The following is a 23,406-nucleotide window of genomic DNA, read 5'->3' as shown; positions in this document are numbered from 1 at the left end:
CTGAATATATTAAAAAATAAAATAACAAAAATGGTCCAAAGTATTCGATAAAACAATTAAAATAGTTGGAAAATAAAAATAATATCTTAAATCTAGGGGAAAATAAAAAGAAATGGTCTGGATGGCAAATCATCATCAGAAGCATTGTTTAGATTGCAGAGGCAAACTTATCGCCGCCATTAGAGTCAGAAGCAGAGCGAAGGACTTCCATGGCCTCAGCGACTTTCTTCTTGAGGGCCTCAGGGGACTCAATAAGGTGGAGCACTTCTGTCTGGTCCATCTCCAACAACATGCCTGTTACTTTTCCCGCTTGGTCACGTTCAAGCCGCTCTACTAGCGGATATAACTGCTCTCCAAGCATCTGGAATGCAATAAAACACAGCATTAATTAGTACAGTTATGGAGGAATTAAAGAGGAGAAGAAAACGAAAAGGGGGCCAGGAAAGAGAAAATGGATCGGAGCTTACCATTCGCTGGTCCTCAGGGGAAGCGGAGGCCAAGGTTGAAGCAAGAGTTGGTGTGGGAATTGGTGCAGGGCGTTGATTGTCCATAGCAGGTGCTGCAACCCCTCCAGAAACGTCGAATGGCAATGGCATAATTGGCCCCATCAGACCTTGAGATGCCAGACTAGTAGGATGATTACCATTTGCTGTGTATCTACCAAGACCGCCTTGGTTGGAGTTCCGCTGCATCCACTGTAAAACAACAAGGATAGTTATTGATTGGGGTTTTGTAAAGTCAAATATGAAATAGATAGACAGGAAAAGGGGTTGAAAGAATATAATAATTGCACATACCTGCTGTGTTGGTTGAGTATTTGCACCTCTCCTCGCACCAACACGTTGTGGAGCTTGTCCCTGGCGATGGAGTTGGTATGGCATGATAAAATTCGGGGCAACACCAGGACACAGCCCTGGCACAAGTGGTTGCTGAAAACCATACCCGGCAGCCGCCTGAGGGGGCATCAATCCAGGAGTACCTTGACCAAAATAGATCTGTTGAGGGGCAGCAAGTCTGGGTGCCCCAGGGTGATATCCAGGGATCCCTGCAGGCAATGGTGGCATTGCACCTGTTGGTCGCATCTGTGCAAAATGTGCCTGCAATCAAAACAATATTTTTAGATCATATATAACCATTAGAACCTCAACAAATTAGAGCATAAAAATTAAAGGGTGTAATAGGGCAAATAATCACCTGTAGCCAAGCCCTCCTTTCGTCTTTGCGCTGGGCAACAGCAACATACAAAGGCTTTCTTCCAATCAATTTTCCATTCATTTCAGTCAACTGAAATTGAAGAGTGAAATGTTAGCCATGGTGCACTGACATCTTAACTATTTATAAAAATGGTTTTAACAAAGAAAAATGGAGTTAGCAAAGCTTACGGCTCTTTGAGCTTCATCTGGGTTAGTAAAGGCTACAAAGCCAGCACCCTTGCTGGTTCCTTGTGGATCAAGCATCACCTATAAATATATGATAAAAAAAAAGGTTAAAATTCAAGTACCTTATCTGAAGTAAATTTCCTTTAACTACTACTCAACGAAACGAAATGATACGTACCTTGCACGATGATATGGTTCCGTACCCTGAGAATATCTCTTTCAGTTTTTCATCAGTTATGCTGTCATCAAGATTTTTCAAATACAGGTTAGAGTGCTTTAACTTGTCAAATCTACTGGCTCTCTCTTGCTCAAATTTTGCCTTCAATTCTGCTTCCCTTTCAGATTTCTTCTGAGCCCTACTCACATACAAAACCTTGTCATTCATGGTACTTCCATTCAATTCTTTGACAGCAGCAGCAGCATCATCTGTGTTTTGGTAGTTAACAAACCCAAAGCATTTGGATTTCCCATTGCCATCCTTCATAACAACAGCACTGGTGATGGGACCAAATTTCTTAAAAAGCTTGTCGAGATCCTCATCCGATGTTGTTTCAGAAAGATTCTTCACATAAACGTTGGTAAACTTCTCTGGAACATAGCCTCCACTCCTTTCCTGTCTGCGAATAAAGCGGCCAACATAAACTTGTTTATCATTTATCAGCATGCCATTCAGTCGCTTGATTGCATTGTTTGCAGCCTCCTCTGCATCAAACTGTACAAACCCATGCCCTTTCGATTTCCCATTACCATCAACGGCAACCTTGCAGGAAAGAACAGTCCCAAAGGCAGCAAATGTCTCATACAAAGCCTTGTTATCAATGGAGGACTCCAAATTCTTTATGTAAACATTTGCAAATCCAGTCTTGCGGATACTGGGATCTCGATGAGAAAACATAATCCTTATGGGCTTTCCATTGACGGGCGTAAAGTTCAAAACTTCCCTTGCACTAAGGGCTGCAATATACAAATAAAAAATAATACAGGTTACTACTAAGGATCATTCACTAAACAGACTAAATAGTAATTCAATGACTAAAACTCTAAAAGTAGTTCCTAAAGTGAATTGGCATATAAAAAAACTATCTAACTAATAGGAAAAGAAATTCAATAGTCAACATTTTGTATATTTTATCAAAATTCAATCAAATGAGAAAATGAGCTAATTTAGGTCTCAGATTGCAGGTTGATCATCAGTTCAAAGCAAAAATAAACCCAAAAAATCAATCGCAATAAAAAACACCCAGACATACACACGAATATATAAATACGATAACGCAACACTAAAATTTCAAAAAACAGAGCATCAGTAGAACGCGATGATCAGAATTGTTACCATCTTGTGGAGTGCCGAAATTAACGTAGGCATAGCCGAGGGAGACGCGTCTGGACTGATCCCTGCAAACCCTAACCGATACCACTTGCGCAACCTGGTTGAACAGATCGTACAGTTGTCCTTCGTCGACCGAAGGATCGAGATCGCCGACGTAGAGCGACGAGTTCGTGAACGCTACCATTGCGCCCGTCGGACTCAGGGGCGGCGCCGGGCCCACCGAAACAGCAGAAGTCGCGCCGGCCAGAGCCGCAACCGCCGTGTGCACCGCAGTAGCCGCCATTGCAATGTGGATTGAGAGAATCGAAAATCAACGACGATGAATAAAGAATAAACAATTCAATCAAATAATCAGACCGAAAAGAATCTCAATTCAATAGCGATAGATTTATGAGAGTGTATGTATAGGTGAGATGAAGCTTTGGTGTGAAGACGGGAGGGAGCATGCGATGAGGGAGGAGGCGGAGATAAAAGAGAATTGCGGTTTATATATAAATGAAGACTGAACCGGTTTGTGGACTTCAGGAAACGGTTCGCTAGAGAGAGATAGCTATTGGGTGGGAGTGTGGGACGTACTGGCGGTACTGCTCACGTATGATTATATAACGTTAGACAAAAGTTTTTTCTTTTTGGGATTAGGATTCACAGGTGCTTTACTCAGTACTACACTTTCAGGGAATTATAGTCCTAGTCAAACTCTACCAATAATTTTTAAAACATTTATAATTATTAAAAGTAAAAACCCAGTTTGGATATATATAGAATTCAGCAAAAAAATATTAAAAAATAATATATGTATTTTTATGGAGTATAATCCCCATGTATACAAGTTTTATTGGATAAATAAAATTGAATGAATAAAAATAGTGATTCACTTTATTGTTTAAATCAATTAATGGATGCTATCTTAGTCGGGAATAGAAAATTGAGTAAAAAGTAGGAGTAAATATAGTATTATGCAAATATTGGCAATGTTTGCAGTCAATTTTGATTTGTTTGATAGCCAAAATGAATGTTTGGTTAATCAACTTTTTGTAATAATTTACGCCAAAACGTTCAAATTCAAAAAACAGCTCGAAGTAATTTTTTTAATCATTTTTTTTAGAAAAATAAATTATTTTTTTCAAAACACCCCCAAATAATTTAAAAAAAAAAAAAAAAAAAACAATGAGATTGTTTAGAGCAATTCCATTACTCTCAATGTCTCTTCACGACTACGCAACAGAGTGCTGAACGTGTCAACAAGGCTCATAAGTTCGTTAGCTAATATCGTGAAACTAATTACTAATTAGCAACATGACAAGTGATTACTGATTAGTGTCGTTTACCTTTTGATGTCCTTTATTTTTGCATTCTCTAGGCTTTACTTGGTTGATTGTGAGAAAGGGATCCCCCTATTGCTTAGCTCCTTATAGATCTTCTAATTATTTCAATATATTATTCTTTCTTTTATAAATCAATCTATTATACAATATCTTTTTAATACGATTTATTTATGCTATTTGTAATTTGTGAATTACTATAAATGAATGATATTTATCGAATGACACTCTCAAGCAATAATTATGAATTTTTCCTCCACCCAAAAAGATGTTCTTTATTACTTTAATAAATTTGTCATATTCTAACTTAAAAATGTATATTTTTAAAAAATATAAACATTAAAATGTACGACACTATAAAAAAATCTAAAATGTTATTATTAGTTAAGTTTATATTGATTATGAGGACAATCCAATCAAAGTTCATATACTTCCTCAACCTACTGAAACACAAAGAACCAATAACGCATTCACTAAGGCTCAAACTCGTAACCTTCTAAATGAAAGTCCAACCCGAATACCATTAGACCACATAGTTTTGGTGATAAAATAGTTTGTTTGGTAATACAAGAACCAGTAAATTATGAACAACCTAATTAGAATAGCCGCTGCGGACTTTATTGTAAATCACACCCTTAGATACAATTTATATTATCATAATGTTGATAGAATTAGACAATTCTCAATTATATATTCCTAATAAAATTAAGAATATGTTTGATTCATGGGTTTAAATGAGAATCAAAATCATAGTTAGTATTTAGTTGACTATATTGGAATTTGATTATCCCTTAAATTAAAAACTCTCATTCCATGCATTCAAAAAAAAAAAAAAAAACTCTCATTCCATAATTAAAAAGAGGTATCATTCCATTTTGTTGGTAATATAATTTTTAAGTTTGAATTGGTATTTTTTGATTTTTTTTAATTGTTTATAGTAGTTCTTTGAATGTCATTATATTAGGATCAACAGACTTGATTTTTTTGTTGTTATATTTTTAAAACTTGTATTCCTATTATAAAGTTATATATAACATTATATATCAAATGCTTTATTAGGCCGAGATGTAAAGACCATTGAATTAAGAATTCAATTTTTAGAAAATAAAATATAACCAAACATAATATTGGTAATCATTCCAATTTTATCACTTTCAAAATACTTTTACCAAAAATCAAATTACCAATATTTGATTCACATTCCTAACATATATTTGATTCACATTCCTAATTCCCATGTGACAACCAATGACCAATCATACCCTTAACAGTTCCACACCGCCGCCCCTCTACCAATCTGCTATATATTTTGCTCTCGTAAAACTATTCCCGAACTCCACCTCTATTATAATCCGCAGCTATGGTGAAAGGCAAGGAATCCCATCCAAATTTAGGGTACCTCACCCGCAAAGAAACGGCGGTCAAGCTGCCGAGGCCTACCCGGGTAAAGAATAAGGCCCCTGCTCCGATTCAAATCACCGCGGAGCAAATTCTCCGCGAGGCAAGGGCGATACAGAAGGCAGAAATCCGGGCGCGGAAGCGGAAAATTACTGATTCCAGTGAACTTGCGGAGTACACCTTCCAGAAGCGCAAGGAGTTTGAGGACCAAATCCGCCGTATGCGGTGGAACAAGGGTGTCTGGGTGAAGTATGCTAGGTGGGAGGAGTCCCAGAAGGATTTCAAACGCGTCCGCTCTGTTTGGGAGCGGGCGCTGGAGATTTTCTATCGTGAGCCGACAATTTGGGTTGAGTATGCGGAGATGGAGATGAAGAATGAGTTCATAAACCATGCTCGGAATGTGTGGGAAAGAGCTGTTGCCCTCTTGCCTAGGGTTGATCAGCTTTGGTATAAGTACATTCACATGGAAGAGATGCTGGGGAATGTTGCGGGTGCTAGGCAGATATCCGAGAGATGGATGGCTTGGCGGCAGCCACATAATCATTAATGGAAGAAGCAAAAGACTTCTTACTGATGACTAGCTTATGAACTTATAATCATTTTTAGACTTTTCCAGTTTAGTTTGGAAAAAGCAAAAGATATCTGTTGAGAATGGATAGCTTCTGAACTTGTAATTTGGTAAAGGGATCATGAAAATTTTGTTTTTGATTCGGGAAAACTTCTGGTTTTCAAAAAATTATGGAAAACTTTGTTTAGTATAAAAGCAAGAAGTTACTTTGTTTCGTATAAAAGTAAGAATTACCAAGTAATATTTGTTCTATATTTTCTCATCGATTGCGAACTAAAGAGTCAATACCCTTCGATCTGTGACCTTCTCTCCAGGAGACTCTAATTCTTGACCTTCAAGGAGAATCAATCTGAGCAAGGTGATTGGCCAAGAAGTTTATGCTTTATTGTAAAAAAAAAAAAGTTCAAATGTACAATATATTTATATGAAGATAAGTAGGGTTAAGTTGATTTGGCATGTTGATTAGGTTGACATGTATGCTTCTCACCAAACATATTGAACATAAAAACAACTTAATTTTTAAGAACCCAAAGTTTTAACGAAATTGATTACTCAATTGAACATAAAAATCTCACCTAACGTGACGAACATTGAGACAATATTGAATAAGTGTTCCATGAATGTTTGTCATGTCAACCAGGATACAAGAACCTCTAATGGAGGTACATAAACTTCCCATTCCAAGCTACATATATTGTCTTCACTATAGTTTTTGCCAACACAAATCCAGCTGCAAAAGTTATAAAACAATAAAGAAATACAAGCAGTTCAGTATGCAGTGGGTGCAAGAAGGATATATTTCTGCATACTCTTGACTGGAAAAAAGAAAAGAAAAAGGTAACAGTGGAAAAGAATGTGACTGCCATTTTCAAATCAGCACGAACAGCCATTATGTTGCTCTGTTTCTGAAACTGCATCAGGAATTCCCTGGAAGTATCTGGAAAACGACGGGGAAAAGGGAAAATATCATGGTCAGTTCAGGTACTTATTGATCTCAAAAGAAAGCAATTTATCTGGTGATCAAGATCAACCGCTGAAGAACAGTTATATCGTGCCAAAAAACCTAGAAGTTTATCCCAAAATTTGAATGGAGACATCGAATTTGGGATCACTGAAGTACGGTATGAGTCCCAATCCAAGACGCTTAACTACCAGGTAAGCAAGGCGGTAACTATGTCACTATAAAAGTCTGCAAATTCACAAGAATACTTACATATCCTGCTCGTGATCATTGGCTATCGCACTTCTTGAAATATACAAGAATGCCGCATCTACATTAATGTCCTCTCGTGCTGATGTCTCAAAGTAAGGTATATTTCCTTTGGAAGAGCACCAATCCTTAGCTTTACTTTCAGAGACCTGCATAGAGAAACCAGAACCAAGTGGTCTTTACACTAAAAAGTTTGAAAAGCATAGCAGCTGTAGAAATCTTACCACTCGACTATTCCCACCATCTATGTCAATTTTGTTTCCCAGTAATATGAAAGGAAAGGTCTTTGGGTTACTTGGATTAGCCTGCGTAGAAATTAAACCTGTCAACTTGTTAGAAACACATACAACGTATCTTAGTATCTATATTCATTCAGTGTTTACCACGAAAAGGTTCACATCAGAAAACGAGTAGCCAAGAAAAATAAGAGAAAGTTCACTTTTGGTCCCTCAACTAATAGTGGCATTCCTAGTTTTACGCCTTGACTTCGAAATTGGTGAATTGCCATCCCCTAACTTCTATGGCAATATCAAATTTACTCTTTTTGTTATGTTTTGGGTTAAAACGGATGGAAACGAGCTAGGCTGAAGGATGTGCAAAAATATATTGGCACTAGACATTTCGCACAAAACATCACAACCATGGCAAAACCACTACCATCTACCAATTCGGCTAAAGCCTCATAAGCCATGGTGTCTCTCGGTTTTGGCCTTCCCATAAGCATTCACAGTTATGAAATTGAGGAGTGAGGACTAAAGCTGAGACTTGAGAATGCCATTATAATCGAGGGACAAAAAGTGAATTCTTCGTGTAGGATAAACAAGAATGAAGGTCAAACTAATACATATAATTCGGTACATACTACTGCAATTTCAAATCAATCAGCACATACTACAAAACATATTGGCCCTGTTTGGTAAAATAGTTAGCCTATCAGCCAATTTTGGCGTGTTTGACCATTATTAGTTGTTTGACTTGGTTAAACAACCAATATTAATTAGCCTTTTGTAACAACTTATTGCTCTAAAACACTAAAATTCAAAAAGCTGTTCAAAACAGTTTTTTCGATCAGCTTTTTGATATGTATGTAATCAGCTTAGCTGTTTACCAAACATCTTTCTACAATCAGCTAATGTTATCAGCTAGTCACAACTAACAGCTATTTACCAAACACCCCCATTAGTAACCAGGACTATTGCCTTAGAGCCCCTGGCTCCCTGTAAGAAAAGTAACCAACCTACCTGCTTGAGGAATTCCTTGTGCCAGTTGACAAGATTATCAAATGATCGCAACACATTAACATCATACACCAAAACGCAGCAATCTGCACCTCTGTAAAACGCAACTCCAAGGCTCTGAAACCTCTCCTGCCCAGCGGTATCCCATATCTAGTAAACGTAGAACATACACTCATTAATAAAATACTTAGCTACACAAAAGCACATAAGTTTTCCACAAAACTAAAAGCCTCAAACCCCACTTGTAGTGTCACAAGCCTGTCATCAATTAGAAGCTCCTTGGTCACAAAATCAGCTCCAATTGTAGCTTTATACTGCTGACTGAATCTCTTATGCACATATCTAAGTAAGCAGTCAAAGACCCAAACATACAAGAAACAAAGCATCACAAAAACCACTAATTTCATATAGCATCTCAACTAGAAAAACCACAACCTCGGGACAACTCAGCCAAGTTGGTCGATTTGGTAACACAAGGTTACAAGTCCTATTGGTCTTTCTGGTTTGTGGTCTTTTGCAGGCAAGGGTCACATAGTTTACTAATGCACAAACTGGGGTCAAAAGTTGTAATTTTGACTTTACAGACAAAACTAAGGCAAAATAACACTAAATGAATGGCAAAAATCTGAAACAGACTGATCTCATAAATTGTGAAAATGAGAAGCAGTGGTGTACATCTGCATAAGGATCAAGATTCAAGTGGGATTCAGTGACTACATCAAAGGATACTGATTCATCAATGACGTTTTCCCAACCCTGAAAAATGGCAAAAAAAGGAATAGAGAGATAAACTAAATCTAACCCCATTATCATAAAAACGAAAACGAAAATAGCAGTACGACGTTAACAAAAAGAATCATACCCACTGTCCCCGAGGACGATGACCTTAAGCAAGGATCTTCTGCGTGACATGATGATAATTGGGCAAAGTTTCGATCTTTATTCGTTTTCGATTCTGGGTTGTAAATTCTTTAGAGAAATTTTGATTCCGCGCCGGGTGGTGGGGTACCTCCGGGATAAGCAGAAACAGAGGACAGCAGAGAGAAGGGGCGCCAGTTTCGATCTTTATTAGTTGTCTCCCTCTGCTTTTTAGTTTTCTTTTCTTTTACGGAGTATTTATTTTTTTAGTTTAATAAGCTCGAAATAAAGAGTAAATAATTATCGCTCAACTACCCAAAATTATGGAAGTATCTAAATGTGTTAATTTATTTAATTCACAATTTTCACCTAGCCTTTAAATGGATGGCTGAGTAGGTGAAACATGATTTTTGTATTAGAAGATTTCGAGTTTAATTCTGTCCAGCACCTTCTTAGTTGAGTATGTCGCATAGGTCTTCTTTGTACAGTTTACTTCTTCAATGGGATTTGCGGACTATTGATTTGATTGATGCAATTATATACTCCGTACTTTAGAAGAGGCGATATTAATACACAAAATCATTACATGTAAAGGTGATTATTGACTCCGATTAAATTTTAGCTTTCACTTGAAATTGACTTTAAAAGAGAATATGAAATGCTTTTATATTTACTCTCTATAATTTGCTCTAATAGTCGCTCTCATATATATTCAATAATTTTCATTAAACGCAGTCGGTAGACAACACCAGTGCACACAATAGCCACACATATCAATTCAAGATCCACATATGTAAAAGCAACTACAATAAATCCACAGTTAAGTTCTCTTTAAACCAATCAAAAAAAGAGAGAAAAAAAACATTATATCTTATCTTTCCACTCTTATGTCTAGTCTCTGTGGTTCATGTTCAGTTGAGTTATCATGATTTACATCCTCTCTCTGTCGGGTCGGGGTGTGGGGGGCCCTTAAGGTTGGAGTTCAGCCTTTAAAAAAATAAATAAAAACTTTGAAAGAAAACTCATAAAATCCGATTGTTGGGATACTCTAATTCACCATTGTTACTTTCACCCATAGTATATTAACTTCAATGCTATCCAATGACAAATCAACCTTCAAGGCTTCAATCAATCAAATATCATTGAGTACTATATGGTACAAGCTAAGTATTTTTGTGACAAAATTGCGACATGTCTGCCCCATGATTGTCCTATCATATATACGATCATGGAGGTTGCAACTTGTGATAAAATCATATGCATTCAATGCTTTAACTTATCTTTTGGTAATTCAAGTTCTTAGTTTCATGATTTCATTAGACTATAATACTATATTATAAAATTCTTAATCTGCATTAAACACATAAGAATGTAAATCAGGTCAATCTAACTAATGTTCTATACAAAAAGTTCAACCTAACTTAACCTAAATTTTCAAATACGTTATATTATTCTCTAGAATCCATCATCAATATAATTAAATCTCCTCAAGACCAACTATCCTTATCATGTATGTATTCATGTTCACACTCATGCAAGGTCATCCCGACAAACATTCCTAGTCGTATAAATACAACTATTCAAATCGACACAGTATATATAGTACTGCAAGATGACTATACCATATGTCTATTCAACAGTATTTGAATAGGAAATGTGTTTTTTATTCCTCTGCGGAATTTATCCAATTTGAAAGAAACAGTACCACATGCACTGTTAAATAATGTACCGTTTGTTGGGGGGAAAAAAAACAATACAATTTTTCTTTAGTCAAAGTTGTTAAGAGAAGGTCACAACAGACTGAAATTTATTTTGTCATTGGTTGCGGCAAGTAGTGAGGGGATGGTTTTTTCCTGGTCTGCATAATATATATCGGGCTCGCATAGGCAGTTTAGTTGGTAATAGGTGAAGTATGGAAATAATAATCTGGGATCGAGTCTCACTAAGGATAATGTGAAAGTAATCTTTCAAAGTGAGGGGGTCATTGTGCACAATAAGCAAAGACTTATCGTGTTTTAAGACCCAGAAAACCTATAAAAATCAATTTCTCTTTCCGGTCTCTTAATTAGCTTGTTTATTACTTCAAATCTTACTCTTTATAATTGTTAACTATTAACGGATTAGTCGTAGTCTCCACGAAAAATATTTTAGTCAAACGAGACATCGTGAACACATATAAAGTCGCATACAGAATCTTAGTGACATCTAGCTAGCTAAAATTATGCACCAGAAAAATCACACTCTTGTATAATAGTTCGTGAACCAAACAAGAGGGATAAATCCTAAGCAACAAGCTCGATCGAGAGACATCAATATTATTATATTGTTGGTATATGCGACAAGCATATATGCCTTTGCTTGTTTCTTCAAAAGTGCAATGTGAAGCTGCTTGGATGGCACAAGGAGGCGACATCTTCCGGTAGCAGACAAACAAAAGGGCTTTCGTGGTTATGAATGCCTTCATACGTTGTTATCAAATAATCTAAGTCTTCTGGATCCCTTTCTATCTTCTTCTTAACGTTGCACCCCTCGTTGACGCACTTATAGTAATGCCTGTTTTTAAATAGTGACTAATTAGAACGGTAAATGTTCTCTTATATATGTAATATAACTCGTAATCATACAGAAAAAGTAAATTGCATTAAAAAAAATAATTTATATGCCATGAGATGGATGAAAAGAAGTTTATCCAATACAATGGGCTCCATTGAGATGTTAAATTTTGGGATTTCTAGGAATAAATCAAAGGAGCTATATATGGATCGATCTGCTTTTTAAAAGGGTTTTATTTATGTCTCAATCCAATAGTAAAATAATAATATTTTTGAAGAATCTCAAATAAAGTAGATAAGGAAATCAGATTAAAGCATTTGATAAATATCGACAACTCTCATAAAATATTACGGAGTAGAAATTAAGAATTCACACACAAGCTTGCAAGCACTGCACATATGTATGCTAATATTCTTGTGACAAAGAAACATTTATTGGTCAATAAACATAGAAACTTCTATTGTGTGACATGTAAAAATAAAAAAATAATAATAAAATATAACAATATTATTTACATATTTAAAAAAAGAAAAAAGAAAAAAAAATCCATGGTTGCCGACAAATTTATTTATATATTTTTAACAATATAGCAATATTATTCACATATTTAATCTCCTATTTCCTTTTTTTACCTGGGATTGGTGTTACTCTTGACCATCTTCTTCCCATACTTCCTCCATTTATACCCATCATCCAACACCGGAAGCTCTGTCTTTGTTCGGAAAACAATCGTCTGTTCCTCCTTTGACTTCCTTCTCATCTCATTACTGCTACACCCTCTGCCCCATCAACATATATCGATCAAACATATATATTAAACCAAAACGAATTATAAATCATAACAAAATATATAAAAATACTAAAAAATTCTAAGGTTCCAAACATATCTTATACTATCATGTATACCCTACATGGCTACACAGTTGTAACAAATATTATTAGTAATGATTTATGATCGTAGTACAGTTCTATTTTACTGAACACGACTGATAATCGTCATACATATGATTATATTATAGTTGTGAGTACAATTGATAATGATGGTGACCCATAAAGATTTTCTAAGAATATTTATTAACATGATGTGAGTAACCTAACCAACTAAGTTGGTTGAACAGTTAATTTGATAATCATTAAGTTTCAAGTTCGTATGGATTAACGTTGTTTATTGGGCTTTTTTTTTTTTGCATAAATCAAAAGTTAATTTAAGATGACAAAAGTTGACAAGTACTAACATCATTTGCGAGCTCGGGCTGCTCGTCGGCGGCATTCCATCAAAGGAACTGCACGAGCTTCCGGTAGTCGTGGTGGTGCAACTCCTTTCCTGCGTAACTACGGCGGCAGACGGCGGCGAAAGAGACGACGACCCAAAGCCGCGGTGACCGGTACTATTAGGCGGCGGCGCCGGAGATTCGTCGTTGAGGAAGTGATTAACGTACGAAATATAGCTCGAAACCTCGGAAATTGGATAATAATGACGATGATAATCTTCAATTATACTAGGAAGATTATCAAAAGAATCATGATTGAAGGTGGGGTGATCTTTTGATGGAGGATTAATGTTTGCTTGGAGAAAATCTGAGTCGGACATCATTGTTTAATTTTTTTCCGAATTGAAGAATCTAGCCGGCCAGCCAGAAGACTAATGGAAGACTTTCTGGGAATGAAAACGCGACCGATACTCACATATATATTATAGAAATACACAGAGATATATATAATGGCGGCCCAGTATTCTCACATATATAGTTGTCGTTTTCTATAACAGCTTCCTCAGAAACTTCAAAGCATAATCCATGGACCTGCAGTAGCCTACGTCATTCGCTTGCGTCATCCCCGTGACGTAGGCATCTGGCTTCAAATTTAAAATTAATTTTTTATTTGGGCAACCTTTCTCTTTTATGGCCGTCGTTTTACGCTATCTTTCTTTCCCTTTTCCTTTTATTTTTGCCTTACGTTGTCGTATGACAAAAGATGGAATATGTGAGTTTATAATATTATCTTCTTTAAAGTTATTAATTATTATATTATTATGTTACAATCTTATTTGAATGTATCTTTTTGTTTTACATCTAGCGTGAAACACGCTCTTGTGATGATTGATTTAAAATTATGTCTGCACGGATTTAATTCAGTGGTTTATAAGCTGTATTTAAAAAAAGATGTGAATATTCTGCCATTTTTCAGAATTAAATCTTTTGATTGAAAATCTAGTTTTCAACCAACAGTCGAAAATATTAGGTTTTCAGTCATTAAAGGCACAATCCTCCTGGCTCCTTCACTTCTCATCATGTCAATCTCCTTTTAAAATTTCTTTCAAATGCATGCTATTTTGAAGGTTTTTATTTATATCTTATCATATAACTAAAGTGGCAGCTTTTTTAATAATAAAAAGTTAAATACTAAAGTATAGGGGATAGAATGAAATCAAATTAAAGCAATTGGATAGAGACAACACTTATAAAATGTTACAACGAATTTACACACTTAGATTATCATTAACAATGAGAATACTCTCTCACTTTTAGAAGTGAATCTCACTTTCACATCATTATAAATTCTTCATTATTTTCTCTACACCCCTGCAATACTCTCATTTTCAAAAGTGATTCCACTTTCATTTTATATAATAATAATAATAATAATAATAATAATAATAATAATAATAATAATAATAATAACAAAAAAAAAAAAAAAAAAGAAGTCAAAAGACTACCACTATGGTAAACTTTTGCAAGCTTGCAAGCCACATAAACTAACAAAATAAAATAAGAAATTATCTACCACATTATCTTGAAAGGGCTCACTTACTAGGATGAAGATAGGCTTACTATCAAAGATTAAATAAACTAATTCAATAATATAAAATTGAATACATTTCAAATGAATATAGAAATTAATATAATATTTTTTTTAATACATTTCAAATGAATATAGAAATTAATATAATATTTTTTTAAGCGACAAAAGCAATTCGTAATCACTATTCAAAGATATGTAAAAGATAAACCTCACGTAATAGCCTACAAACTAATATAATATTTAGACCCCTCAATTGTGGTCTAAAGAACATACCCATCTTACTTCAAATCCAATACCAATCTACATTCAAACTCCAATGTTCCTATCATCTAAACAGTTCTAAGCAGTCCAAATTCAATAACACTTCCCCCTTCCCAACTTATCCAGCTCGACTTTTTCTAGCTAAACCAAAGATTTCTTCTAACTTGCCTTCTTCTAACTTAACCAAAGATTTCTTTCCATTGTTGAGCATTTCGTAACAAATTATAATGAATCATTAGATTATTGGGTTAGACTTTAATTTATAATGTGTATTTTAATTTTGAAATAATAAAAATTTCATTGATAGATGGAAAACAAAGGTTTTCTGACCATATGTCTCGTCTAAGAAGCTTTAATAAAACTCGCAATGTTTGGTTCTTGGGCGTTGATGCCAACATTACATCTATCAACAACACCCAACATTGCAGAACGGCAGCATACTCTCCACTTTCTACTCATTAAAGAACAATCAAAGCAATAATCAAACTCAAAAAGTGGAAGTTTAAAGCACACTGCAATCCATAAAATTCTCTTCGGTCCAAATGTACGAGGAGCACTAGGATGGATGATAAATTCTACAAGAGAGAGCTGAGGCAAAGATGAGTCCTCCAGAACACATTACAGCAGTAGCAGTAGCAGTAGCGGTTAACATTCAATGCAACCATACCATGGCCTACAATTTAATCCATACCCAATAACAGTAGAAGGCTGACAGTTCAATGTATATGGGGCGGCCAAGAACTCAAGCCTTTGTCTCCGGTTCACTGCTTGGAGCATGTGCTTGCACTTCGCTACTAGCAGCTCCTGTTTCGATCTCCTTACCCTCTTCCTCAGTGTCACTGTCATCATCGTCATCATCATCTGCAGAGAGCGCATAAAATCTGAGCATAGCAGAAATCTCAAACAGAATGTTTCCCACAGATAACTTCAACCTCAGAAGATGGAAGCAGTGCATGTAAAATGACAATGTTACGGTCATAATCATGAATAAAAATACTTGCCTCCTGCTGCATCAGCGTCAAAATCTCCAGGACCACCCATGCTAAGATTCTGAAAGCAAGAAGTGTAAGAAATCAAGTAAAGCATCCACACACAAAGCCCCTGACAGGGAAGGATGGGTTTGAAGAAAACCAATTCAAGTGCATTTGTTCATGAATCAGATGCTTACCGAGAAGTCAAAATCATCACCACCAAAGTCCATCCCAGCTCCAGCTGAAAGTTACAAGTGTAATGAGTGTACTTAAAAAAGAAGTAATCAAAAGGTAAAGAGGAGCACGAGATTCAGTGTTTACACTTTTCATTTTGAACATCTTAATAATTAAACAAATAAAGAGGACGAGGGAAGATTTGGGACTTACGTTTTTCATCTTGCTCATCTTCATCAACCCATTTGTCCCAATCTACTTTCAAAAATACTGGAGGCTTACCCTCCTGTTTCAGCAGCCTGCTCCACCACTTATCTTCTGCCTTCTTTACAAGATAGCAGATATATCTAGAAGTTGTACTGCCTTTGCTTTCCTAAATTGTGATTTTACTAGAAGTTAATTTGAATTCCCTCATGAACCATAATGGAGAAGAAACAGAGGAAGGGTTGTCACTTACATTCACATCAACTTTATCAAAGAGCTCAAAGCTCACTTCAAATGGTGTGTTATCTGCCCCAGCTTCAGCAGCAAAGTAGAACTTTCCTTCTGGCTCCAATTTAAACTTCACATTTTTGGCATCTGGCAACTCAACAGTGATGAAGAGCTTGTCAGAACACTGGGCCCACTTGACAGAAGGATGACGGCTGAGCATTATCCACACAGAAAAATATTGTGTCAGTCTTGGACTCTTGGAAGTCAATATCACAATAGAACCCAGTGGAACTACAAAAGGTAGTCAGAGAAACACTAATAACCATAAAAAGCAGTAGTATAAGACCAATAATGAAATTTCCAATAAATGTTGGGCATGATAACTGAATTATCTTTTGCATAATGGGCTGACGAGGAGTGAAGGCCCAGCAAAATGCAACTGTACAGAGCTAAAGGGACACAATCCACAGGGTACATGATCAAGTATTCGACATTAATTTTTACAACTGAAGTACACATTAGTCCTGTTCCATTGCAAGTGTTCAGGTACATCAACTTTATGAAGTTCTCATTCTACTAAAGAAGATCATTGCATTGGTCCACATAGATCCTAATTTAGTGAGATGAACAGCTTTACATGATGCAATGTATCTGATCTAGCATTTGCTATAGGATCTAAAGAGTTTGCTCAACTTTCATTCATATGATCATATCCCACTATCAAAATTAAAAATCCCAGGTCATTTAAATGACAATGCTAATGTGCAATTGTAGTCCAAAATCCCACCTAAAATACTGTTTCAGTTTAATCACATTCTAAACCAATTGAACACAGAGATCTCAACAAATAACTTTTCCTACTCGTTTATTTAATATAGAAAATGATAATACAAGTCAATAAATTGGACATACAAGCTCAACAAGTAACTCTCTGTTTTTTAACAAGTGATAGAGACGTCAACAAATATTCCGTTTTTCCTTTCCTACTTTAATAATTTTTCCCTTCATGATGATAGATAAGAGCAACTAACAGGCAAATGTCTCCCATATACAATCAAATTTGAGAAAGGAATCAAAACCTCGGCTCATGCAACAGTAATTGACTGAAACCTAGAAACAAAATCCGCTAATCTGTTCATCAACCTTAAACCCTAGGGCTTTCCAATAAATTTTCACTAAAAAAGTACAGAAATGAACAAACAAAGAGAGTAAATCTTCACAACAAACAAACGAAATTTGTAAAGGAAATCGCTTCGATAGAGTATGCAAATTCAGAAACAATGCCACATTAGTAATGCACGAATAGAAACGTAGAGAAAAGTGCGTGTATAAACGGAGAGTACCTCATCGTATCAGCTACTGCAGCTTCTTCGAGATATACGGAAGTTGATCGAAGTAGAACGTTTTGATCTTTGTACTACGGGTTCTGCACAGCGGTTCGTAGTTGGGCTCGAGAGTGTTATATGTTGGAGAACAGAGGGGAGCGGCTACTGGAAAAGTCTAGAGACTTCTTAGGGCGCCTAGATAAATTGGTAAAGGCCAACAATTTTACTTTTCTAATTTCTTTATCTTTTTTTAAAGTTATGTTTTGTTCCTTTTATTATTGTTACTATTTTCTTTTTTACTTTGATGAGTTAGAAAATGCTATGAATGTTTTGGGAGATGCTATGAATGTTTTGGGAGAGGAATTTTTAAAATAATGCTACAAATCTCTTTTAAATTGTTTACATAATGTGATACTATTTAATTAAGTTCTTTAATATTTGATTAAGAGTATGTGTAGTCAGCTCATTTATAACATTCTATAAATATAAACATACCATAAAAAAAAAATGTGATTGGAAGTTTGAAATATCAGATTAAGATATTAGAATGCATTGACGAATGAATATGATGTTAATGTCTGCATGAACTAATTGTGTCATCTCTTGTAAACCAAGTTGAAATGGTTGGGTGATTTCTTAACTAGCAAAGCTGGGCTAAAACTATGGTTCACAAGTTAATTCGTCTGGCCGCTTCTCTCAGGGAAGACTATGGTTCACAGGTTAGTTCGTCTGGCAGCTTCTCTCCGAGGAGACGGTAAAACAACAAAACAGTAAAAAAAAAAACGTGTTTATCCTTCAAAAAAAATGCCAAAACAGCAAAAGTTTGCCGATGATGAACAATACTCCGTCAAATATGGTGTGACACTATTAATCTATGAAAAAAAAAAACTTTGTAAGGACTATACTTAATGGTAACGTTGAAGGTAGAGCAAGGTGCGGAATGGCCTATGTGGAGTCTCTCCTGCCCAAGTGCACCTCTTTCTCACATGTGAAGCAGCTCCAAGCTCATCTTATAACCACCGGCCTCTTCCACTTCTACCCATCGCGCGCCAAATTCCTCGACTTCTGCGCCGCCTCAGCCGCCGGCAGCTTCCAATACGCTGCCTTCATCTTCCGGCGCATCCCCTTACCCTGCACCAATGACTGGAACGCCATCATCCGCGGCCTCGCCCAGAGCGACCAGCCAATTGACGCCGTCGCGTGCTACGTCCGAATGTTACGCGCGCGTTGCAACCCCGACGCTCTCACCTGCTCCTTTACGCTCAAGGCCTGCGCCCGTGCCCTTGCCCGATTCCCGACGGTTCAAATCCATTCCGGCGTCGTCCGGTTCGGGTTCAGCTCCGATATCCTGCTCCGCACGACTTTGCTCGATGCATATGCGAAATGCGGGGACCTGGATCACGCTCGCAAGGTGTTTGAAGAAATGGAGATGAGAGATGTAGCTAGCTGGAACGCGTTGATTGCCGGGTTGGCTCAGGGGAACCGCCCCAGTGAAGCTTTGGAGCTTTTCAAGAAGATGAGGGAAGCAAATATTGAGCCCAACGACGTAACCGTGCTGGGCGCTCTCTCTGCGTGTTCACAGTTGGGAGCGATTACAGAAGGCCAGAAGGTCCACGAATATATTAGAATGAAGAATCTTGGCTACAATGTGATCGTATGCAATGCTGTTATCGACATGTATGCAAAATGTGGATTTGTAGACAGAGCTCACCAAGTGTTCGATGAAATGAGATGCTCAAAAAGCCTAGTTACATGGAATACCATGATCATGGCTCTAGCAATGCACGGAGATGGAGTTAAAGCACTTGAGCTTTTCGAAAGAATGGCTCAGACTGGAATGAAGCCAGACAGTGTGAGTTATTTAGCAGCATTATGTGCATGTAACCACTCTGGCATGGTGGAGGAAGGCATGAAACTATATCAATCAATGGAGAAATATGGCGAGAGCAAGAAAGTGAAGCACTATGGTACCATGGTAGACCTGTTAGGGAGAGCTGGGCGGTTAAAGGAAGCATACCACATTATAGTGACAATGCCTATGGCTCCAGATATGGTACTATGGCAGACCCTACTCGGGGCCTGTAAGACTTATGGCAATGTGGATATGGCAGAGAAGGCAGCCGACAAGCTCATTGAAATGGGATCAAACAGTTGTGGGGATTTCGTGTTGCTTTCCAATCTGTACGCCTCACACAAGAGGTGGGCAGATGTAGGAAGAGTGAGGCAGGCCATGAAGAACAGGGATGTCAAGAAGGTTCCCGGTTTTAGCTATGTCGAAGTTAATGGTGTAATGTACAAGTTTGTTAATGGCGATAAAAGCCATCCAGACTGGATCGCGATCTATGGGAAGCTTGATGAGATTTGGGTCAGAATAAGCGAGTATGGGTATGTGCCCGAAACAAATTATGTGTTGCATGATATAGAGCAGGAGGATAAGGAGAATGCCCTGTCTTACCATAGTGAGAAGTTGGCAGTAGCTTTTGCTTTGATTAGTACAGGTGATAGAACACCTATCAGTGTAAATAAGAACATCAGAATATGTGGAGATTGCCACATTGTGATCAAGCTTGTTTCAAAGATATATGAGAGGGAAATCATTGTCAGGGATAGGACTCGATTTCACAGATTCAAGGATGGATCTTGTTCTTGTAGAGATTATTGGTGAAGTTGCTTTATAATTTATATTTCTTGAAAGTGTTCACTATTGTGTTAAGTGATTATACTTCAATGACACTATATGGCAACTTGTGTTCAATGATTTTAAAAAAAAAAAAAAAAAAAAGTCTTCAATAAGAATCAAAGTATACACATTCAACATAGTTCATCAAAGTATTAAACAATTCTAGTTACATGATCTCCATAACTGCTTAATAGAACAATAGGCAATACAACACTGTCAACCTGCTAGAGTATTAGCAAGTTGTAATCATAATCAGAAATTTCGAAATAATACATAATAGGTTAGTGGATTGGCACAGCAAATTGAACAAAGAAAGTAGAGAATGTAAAGGACTAGTGACTAGTTCCACAGACTTCAATGCTAGCGGAATATAAACCTCGTCTTTTTAAGGGTACAGAATACAGACCTTGTCGATTCAAGGCAGCTGCGGCTCCAAGAGTGGAATAACCTCGACTGGTAGCTGTTCCTGCTACGACATGTCAAAGATACGTACACTAATGGGTTACCTGCGATTAGTCTTTTATCAGCCGTGCCTCAAATCCTCCTTCGGGTCGTTTCACAAGTTTGTATGGAACGTAAGTTCCCAATAGTTTGTCCCAAATAGGAAAGAATGGCTGAGAGTAATTGTATTTTGTGCCCGGGAGTTGATGATGGACATCATGGTAAGCAGTGTTGTTTTGAAAGAACAAATGGAAGATATTGCCGGGCAACCAGAGTCCACAATGATCATCAACAGTCTTCACAACCGCAAAGCAGAAAAAAATTGCAGCAGTCCGAGCAGTCATTCCCGAGATAAGGTAAGATATAGCACCACCAAACGTATCTAGCAGGAGACCTTCCAGTGGATGGTTATAAAGGGCTCCAATAGCATAGGGTACAACCAACTTGTGATGCTGGGAGTGGATATGGCGATACAAGAATTTGTTCTGATGCATGTAACGATGCACGAAGTACTGCCAAGTGTCCATTACCAGCATCGCAATTACAATTTGCACAATCTGAACTATGATAGAGGGCTGAACTACAGTTACAGATGGGGTCGGGCTTGAAGTTAACTGCATCGAGAATTCAAGAGGTTACACTCAACTCATTATCAATGCCTTAAAAAGGAAACTAACAGATACAGATTAAAACTACGAGAACGAGAGACAAAGCAGAAGAAAAGTATAATATTTATCCAACTATAATGCATAATTCATTTTATCTACTAAAAATATATGTTAAGTAAACAAGGAATATTAGCTGACACTATTTTGGGATGTCTATACTGGATATTAGTAAGTTAAATACTAATGCAATGAATTTTATGTCACCTTTTTGACAAGACAAATGTTAATGATACTATACTATCACCCTTTATCCAACTAACATAGGGGGAACACCATTTACACGCATTTGCAATTTTTAGCTGGCTAGTATTGGTTGTTGGTGCATTTAACACAAATACGTATTCCAAAAGGGAAAGGGGTGAAAGGCAAACATGATGCTTGTACTGGTGTCTACTTGTATTCTAATTGGCAACAATGCAGCCTGGAAAAAACAAGGGGGTCGGGGAGTCTGGGATGGTGAGGTCAGTTACCATTGAGAACACAACACCATTAAATAGAGAACACCTCTTTTTTTGGTATAACATTCTTCCACAATACAAATTCCATTGAACTAAATGCACTGCCTTTGTAAAAGATGTGCAAGTATGGGTCAAACTGAAACACTGAAGTTGTCTCATACCAATCTGACTATCAACCTCCAGTAAACTAAACACAAGTTGATCAGACTATTGGTTTGGTAACCATAAGGTTCCAAGTTAACTCCTAGTGGGAACAGTCTATTGGCCTTCTTGATTTGAGCGAGCCAGTGGGTCCTTTGCCTCACAACTCACAAGACAGATAGTAAATGCAGGTTTCCTCATCACTCAAAAAAACATGTAGAACCACTGATAAAAACAAAGAGAAGGGTGGAAATGCACTTCCAAGCAGTAATGAAAAGCTGGATTTAGCTGCATATCCTAGAAGAGATTTTTCCCAAAGCACCCAAGTCAATAAGCTTACCATTTACCAATGACTAATTCAATATCAAAATCTACACTGCTTTAAACACCATAGATTCAAACAACAACAAAAAGCTGATGGAATTACCAAAAAGAGCAGATGGGCAACAGTGGCCTGAACAAGCTGCTGAAGAAGAACCCCTTTAATCACAGCAAGCAATGGCACTAAATTCTTCTCATCCTCCTCTTTCCTGGTGTGCAACCGGTAGTTATCTAGAGGCGGCAGCAGCTGATAAAACCCAGCATATAGCCAATACACAACTATTGGAGCAAACGTCCCCATCACTTCATCACTCACATACCCATCCCAAAATACCATTTTTCCTCTATAAATGATTAAATCCCTCCAATTTCTTCAAGTCAAACTACCTAAAATCGTGATTTCCAGCTCAAGATCTACATAAACCAATGCTCACCATATTACTCTGAGTAGCTTAAAAAGATAGTAAGTAGGCTCCAAAAAGGTGCCAAAAACAAAAAAAAAAAAAAAAAGAAAAAAAAAATATTGAAATACGCAAAATGGGTCAACTTACATGACAGTAACTGTTGAAATCTCTCGCGGAAATTTTGTCAAACAGATCTTGAGCATATAAATGCGCCAGATTATGCTCCTAAATCTGCATATATATACGTAATTATTACGCATATGTGTATATATAAAAGTATTAAAAAAAAGATTGTATTATTTGAATGCAAGGGCGGTGATAAGTGTGGTGACAGTTGTGAGATTCGAAAATTTTGAAGTTATTTTTGGAGAAAATAGAGCGACAAAACAATGGGTCGCTTTGATGTTTTTTTGGTTTCGTTTATTATTAATCTGACTTCTACCATGTACGGTACGGAATAGATTTTTTTTAC

At 36.8% G+C, this 23,406-nt stretch overlaps 7 protein-coding genes across 7 annotated transcripts; 2 read left to right on the top strand and 5 right to left on the bottom strand.

Annotated features, from left to right (window-relative positions):
* Window positions 1-44: 44 nt before the first annotated feature.
* Window positions 45-3,152, bottom strand: LOC109149483 (polyadenylate-binding protein 2). Its single transcript, XM_019297271.1, has 7 exons — window positions 2,713-3,152; window positions 1,558-2,333; window positions 1,383-1,460; window positions 1,195-1,284; window positions 798-1,097; window positions 468-695; window positions 45-361 (listed from the first exon to the last, which is right to left on the bottom strand). The coding sequence occupies exons 1-7, from the start codon at window positions 2,990-2,992 to the stop codon at window positions 149-151; spliced, it is 1,965 nt and encodes a 654-aa protein (XP_019152816.1). The 5' UTR covers window positions 2,993-3,152; the 3' UTR covers window positions 45-148.
* A 2,141-nt stretch (window positions 3,153-5,293) lies between these two features.
* On the top strand, window positions 5,294-6,137 carry LOC109149490 (crooked neck-like protein 1). The gene is made up of 2 exons (XM_019297280.1): window positions 5,294-5,941; window positions 5,978-6,137. Exons 1-2 carry the CDS (start codon window positions 5,392-5,394, stop codon window positions 6,001-6,003), a joined length of 576 nt encoding a protein of 191 aa, XP_019152825.1. The 5' UTR covers window positions 5,294-5,391; the 3' UTR covers window positions 6,004-6,137.
* A 461-nt stretch (window positions 6,138-6,598) lies between these two features.
* LOC109149489 (ras-related protein Rab7-like) lies at window positions 6,599-9,520 on the bottom strand. Its single transcript, XM_019297279.1, has 7 exons — window positions 9,308-9,520; window positions 9,175-9,201; window positions 8,688-8,787; window positions 8,449-8,595; window positions 7,432-7,512; window positions 7,211-7,356; window positions 6,599-6,934 (listed from the first exon to the last, which is right to left on the bottom strand). The coding sequence occupies exons 1-7, from the start codon at window positions 9,355-9,357 to the stop codon at window positions 6,871-6,873; spliced, it is 615 nt and encodes a 204-aa protein (XP_019152824.1). The 5' UTR covers window positions 9,358-9,520; the 3' UTR covers window positions 6,599-6,870.
* Window positions 9,521-11,525: 2,005 nt separating this feature from the next.
* LOC109149488 (probable WRKY transcription factor 51) lies at window positions 11,526-13,578 on the bottom strand. Its single transcript, XM_019297278.1, has 3 exons — window positions 13,092-13,578; window positions 12,489-12,635; window positions 11,526-11,856 (listed from the first exon to the last, which is right to left on the bottom strand). Exons 1-3 carry the CDS (start codon window positions 13,448-13,450, stop codon window positions 11,670-11,672), a joined length of 693 nt encoding a protein of 230 aa, XP_019152823.1. The 5' UTR covers window positions 13,451-13,578; the 3' UTR covers window positions 11,526-11,669.
* Window positions 13,579-15,260: 1,682 nt separating this feature from the next.
* On the bottom strand, window positions 15,261-18,013 carry LOC109149491 (uncharacterized protein OsI_027940-like). Its single transcript, XM_019297282.1, has 6 exons — window positions 17,840-18,013; window positions 16,522-16,708; window positions 16,278-16,437; window positions 16,088-16,131; window positions 15,921-15,969; window positions 15,261-15,780 (listed from the first exon to the last, which is right to left on the bottom strand). Exons 1-6 carry the CDS (start codon window positions 17,842-17,844, stop codon window positions 15,662-15,664), a joined length of 564 nt encoding a protein of 187 aa, XP_019152827.1. The 5' UTR covers window positions 17,845-18,013; the 3' UTR covers window positions 15,261-15,661.
* A 709-nt stretch (window positions 18,014-18,722) lies between these two features.
* On the top strand, window positions 18,723-20,522 carry LOC109149485 (pentatricopeptide repeat-containing protein At1g34160). The gene has a single exon (XM_019297275.1). It carries the CDS (start codon window positions 18,762-18,764, stop codon window positions 20,484-20,486), a length of 1,725 nt encoding a protein of 574 aa, XP_019152820.1. The 5' UTR covers window positions 18,723-18,761; the 3' UTR covers window positions 20,487-20,522.
* Window positions 20,523-20,606: 84 nt separating this feature from the next.
* LOC109149487 (sphinganine C4-monooxygenase 1-like) lies at window positions 20,607-23,323 on the bottom strand. Its single transcript, XM_019297277.1, has 3 exons — window positions 23,082-23,323; window positions 22,637-22,944; window positions 20,607-21,556 (listed from the first exon to the last, which is right to left on the bottom strand). The coding sequence occupies exons 2-3, from the start codon at window positions 22,865-22,867 to the stop codon at window positions 21,014-21,016; spliced, it is 774 nt and encodes a 257-aa protein (XP_019152822.1). The 5' UTR covers window positions 22,868-22,944; window positions 23,082-23,323; the 3' UTR covers window positions 20,607-21,013.
* Between the last annotated feature and the right edge of the window lie 83 nt (window positions 23,324-23,406).

The sequence above is a fragment of the Ipomoea nil genome, unplaced genomic scaffold (genome assembly GCF_001879475.1).
Source record: "Ipomoea nil cultivar Tokyo-kokei standard unplaced genomic scaffold, Asagao_1.1 scaffold2159, whole genome shotgun sequence".
NCBI classification, from domain to species: Eukaryota; Viridiplantae; Streptophyta; class Magnoliopsida; order Solanales; family Convolvulaceae; genus Ipomoea; species Ipomoea nil.
The sequence above is the reverse complement of the archived record's forward strand: the minus strand, read 5'-3'. Positions and strand labels throughout refer to the sequence as shown.

Coding starts and splice junctions, on each gene's coding strand:
- LOC109149483 (XM_019297271.1), bottom strand. CDS start 2,992: ATGGCGGCTACTGCGGTGCACACGGCGGTTGCGGCTCTGGCCGGCGCG. Junction 2,334..2,712: donor TTTCGGCACTCCACAAGATG/GTAACAATTCTG, acceptor TGTATATTGCAG/CCCTTAGTGCAAGGGAAGTT. Junction 696..797: donor ATACTCAACCAACACAGCAG/GTATGTGCAATT, acceptor GTTGTTTTACAG/TGGATGCAGCGGAACTCCAA.
- LOC109149485 (XM_019297275.1), top strand. CDS start 18,762: ATGGCCTATGTGGAGTCTCTCCTGCCCAAGTGCACCTCTTTCTCACAT.
- LOC109149488 (XM_019297278.1), bottom strand. CDS start 13,450: ATGATGTCCGACTCAGATTTTCTCCAAGCAAACATTAATCCTCCATCA. Junction 12,636..13,091: donor AGCCCGAGCTCGCAAATGAT/GTTAGTACTTGT, acceptor TTGATGGGGCAG/AGGGTGTAGCAGTAATGAGA. Junction 11,857..12,488: donor AAGAGTAACACCAATCCCAG/GTAAAAAAAGGA, acceptor ATTTAAAAACAG/GCATTACTATAAGTGCGTCA.
- LOC109149491 (XM_019297282.1), bottom strand. Junction 16,438..16,521: donor TTGATAAAGTTGATGTGAAT/GTAAGTGACAAC, acceptor ATCACAATTTAG/GAAAGCAAAGGCAGTACAAC. Junction 16,132..16,277: donor AGATGAGCAAGATGAAAAAC/GTAAGTCCCAAA, acceptor TGTAACTTTCAG/CTGGAGCTGGGATGGACTTT.
- LOC109149489 (XM_019297279.1), bottom strand. CDS start 9,357: ATGTCACGCAGAAGATCCTTGCTTAAGGTCATCGTCCTCGGGGACAGT. Junction 8,596..8,687: donor ACAGGCTTGTGACACTACAA/GTGGGGTTTGAG, acceptor TACGTTTACTAG/ATATGGGATACCGCTGGGCA. Junction 6,935..7,210: donor AATGATCACGAGCAGGATAT/GTAAGTATTCTT, acceptor GTCGTTTTCCAG/ATACTTCCAGGGAATTCCTG.
- LOC109149490 (XM_019297280.1), top strand. CDS start 5,392: ATGGTGAAAGGCAAGGAATCCCATCCAAATTTAGGGTACCTCACCCGC. Junction 5,942..5,977: donor TGCTAGGCAGATATCCGAGA/GATGGATGGCTT, acceptor ATAATCATTAAT/GGAAGAAGCAAAAGACTTCT.
- LOC109149487 (XM_019297277.1), bottom strand. CDS start 22,867: ATGGTATTTTGGGATGGGTATGTGAGTGATGAAGTGATGGGGACGTTT. Junction 21,557..22,636: donor TTGCCCATCTGCTCTTTTTG/GTAATTCCATCA, acceptor TTCTCGATGCAG/TTAACTTCAAGCCCGACCCC.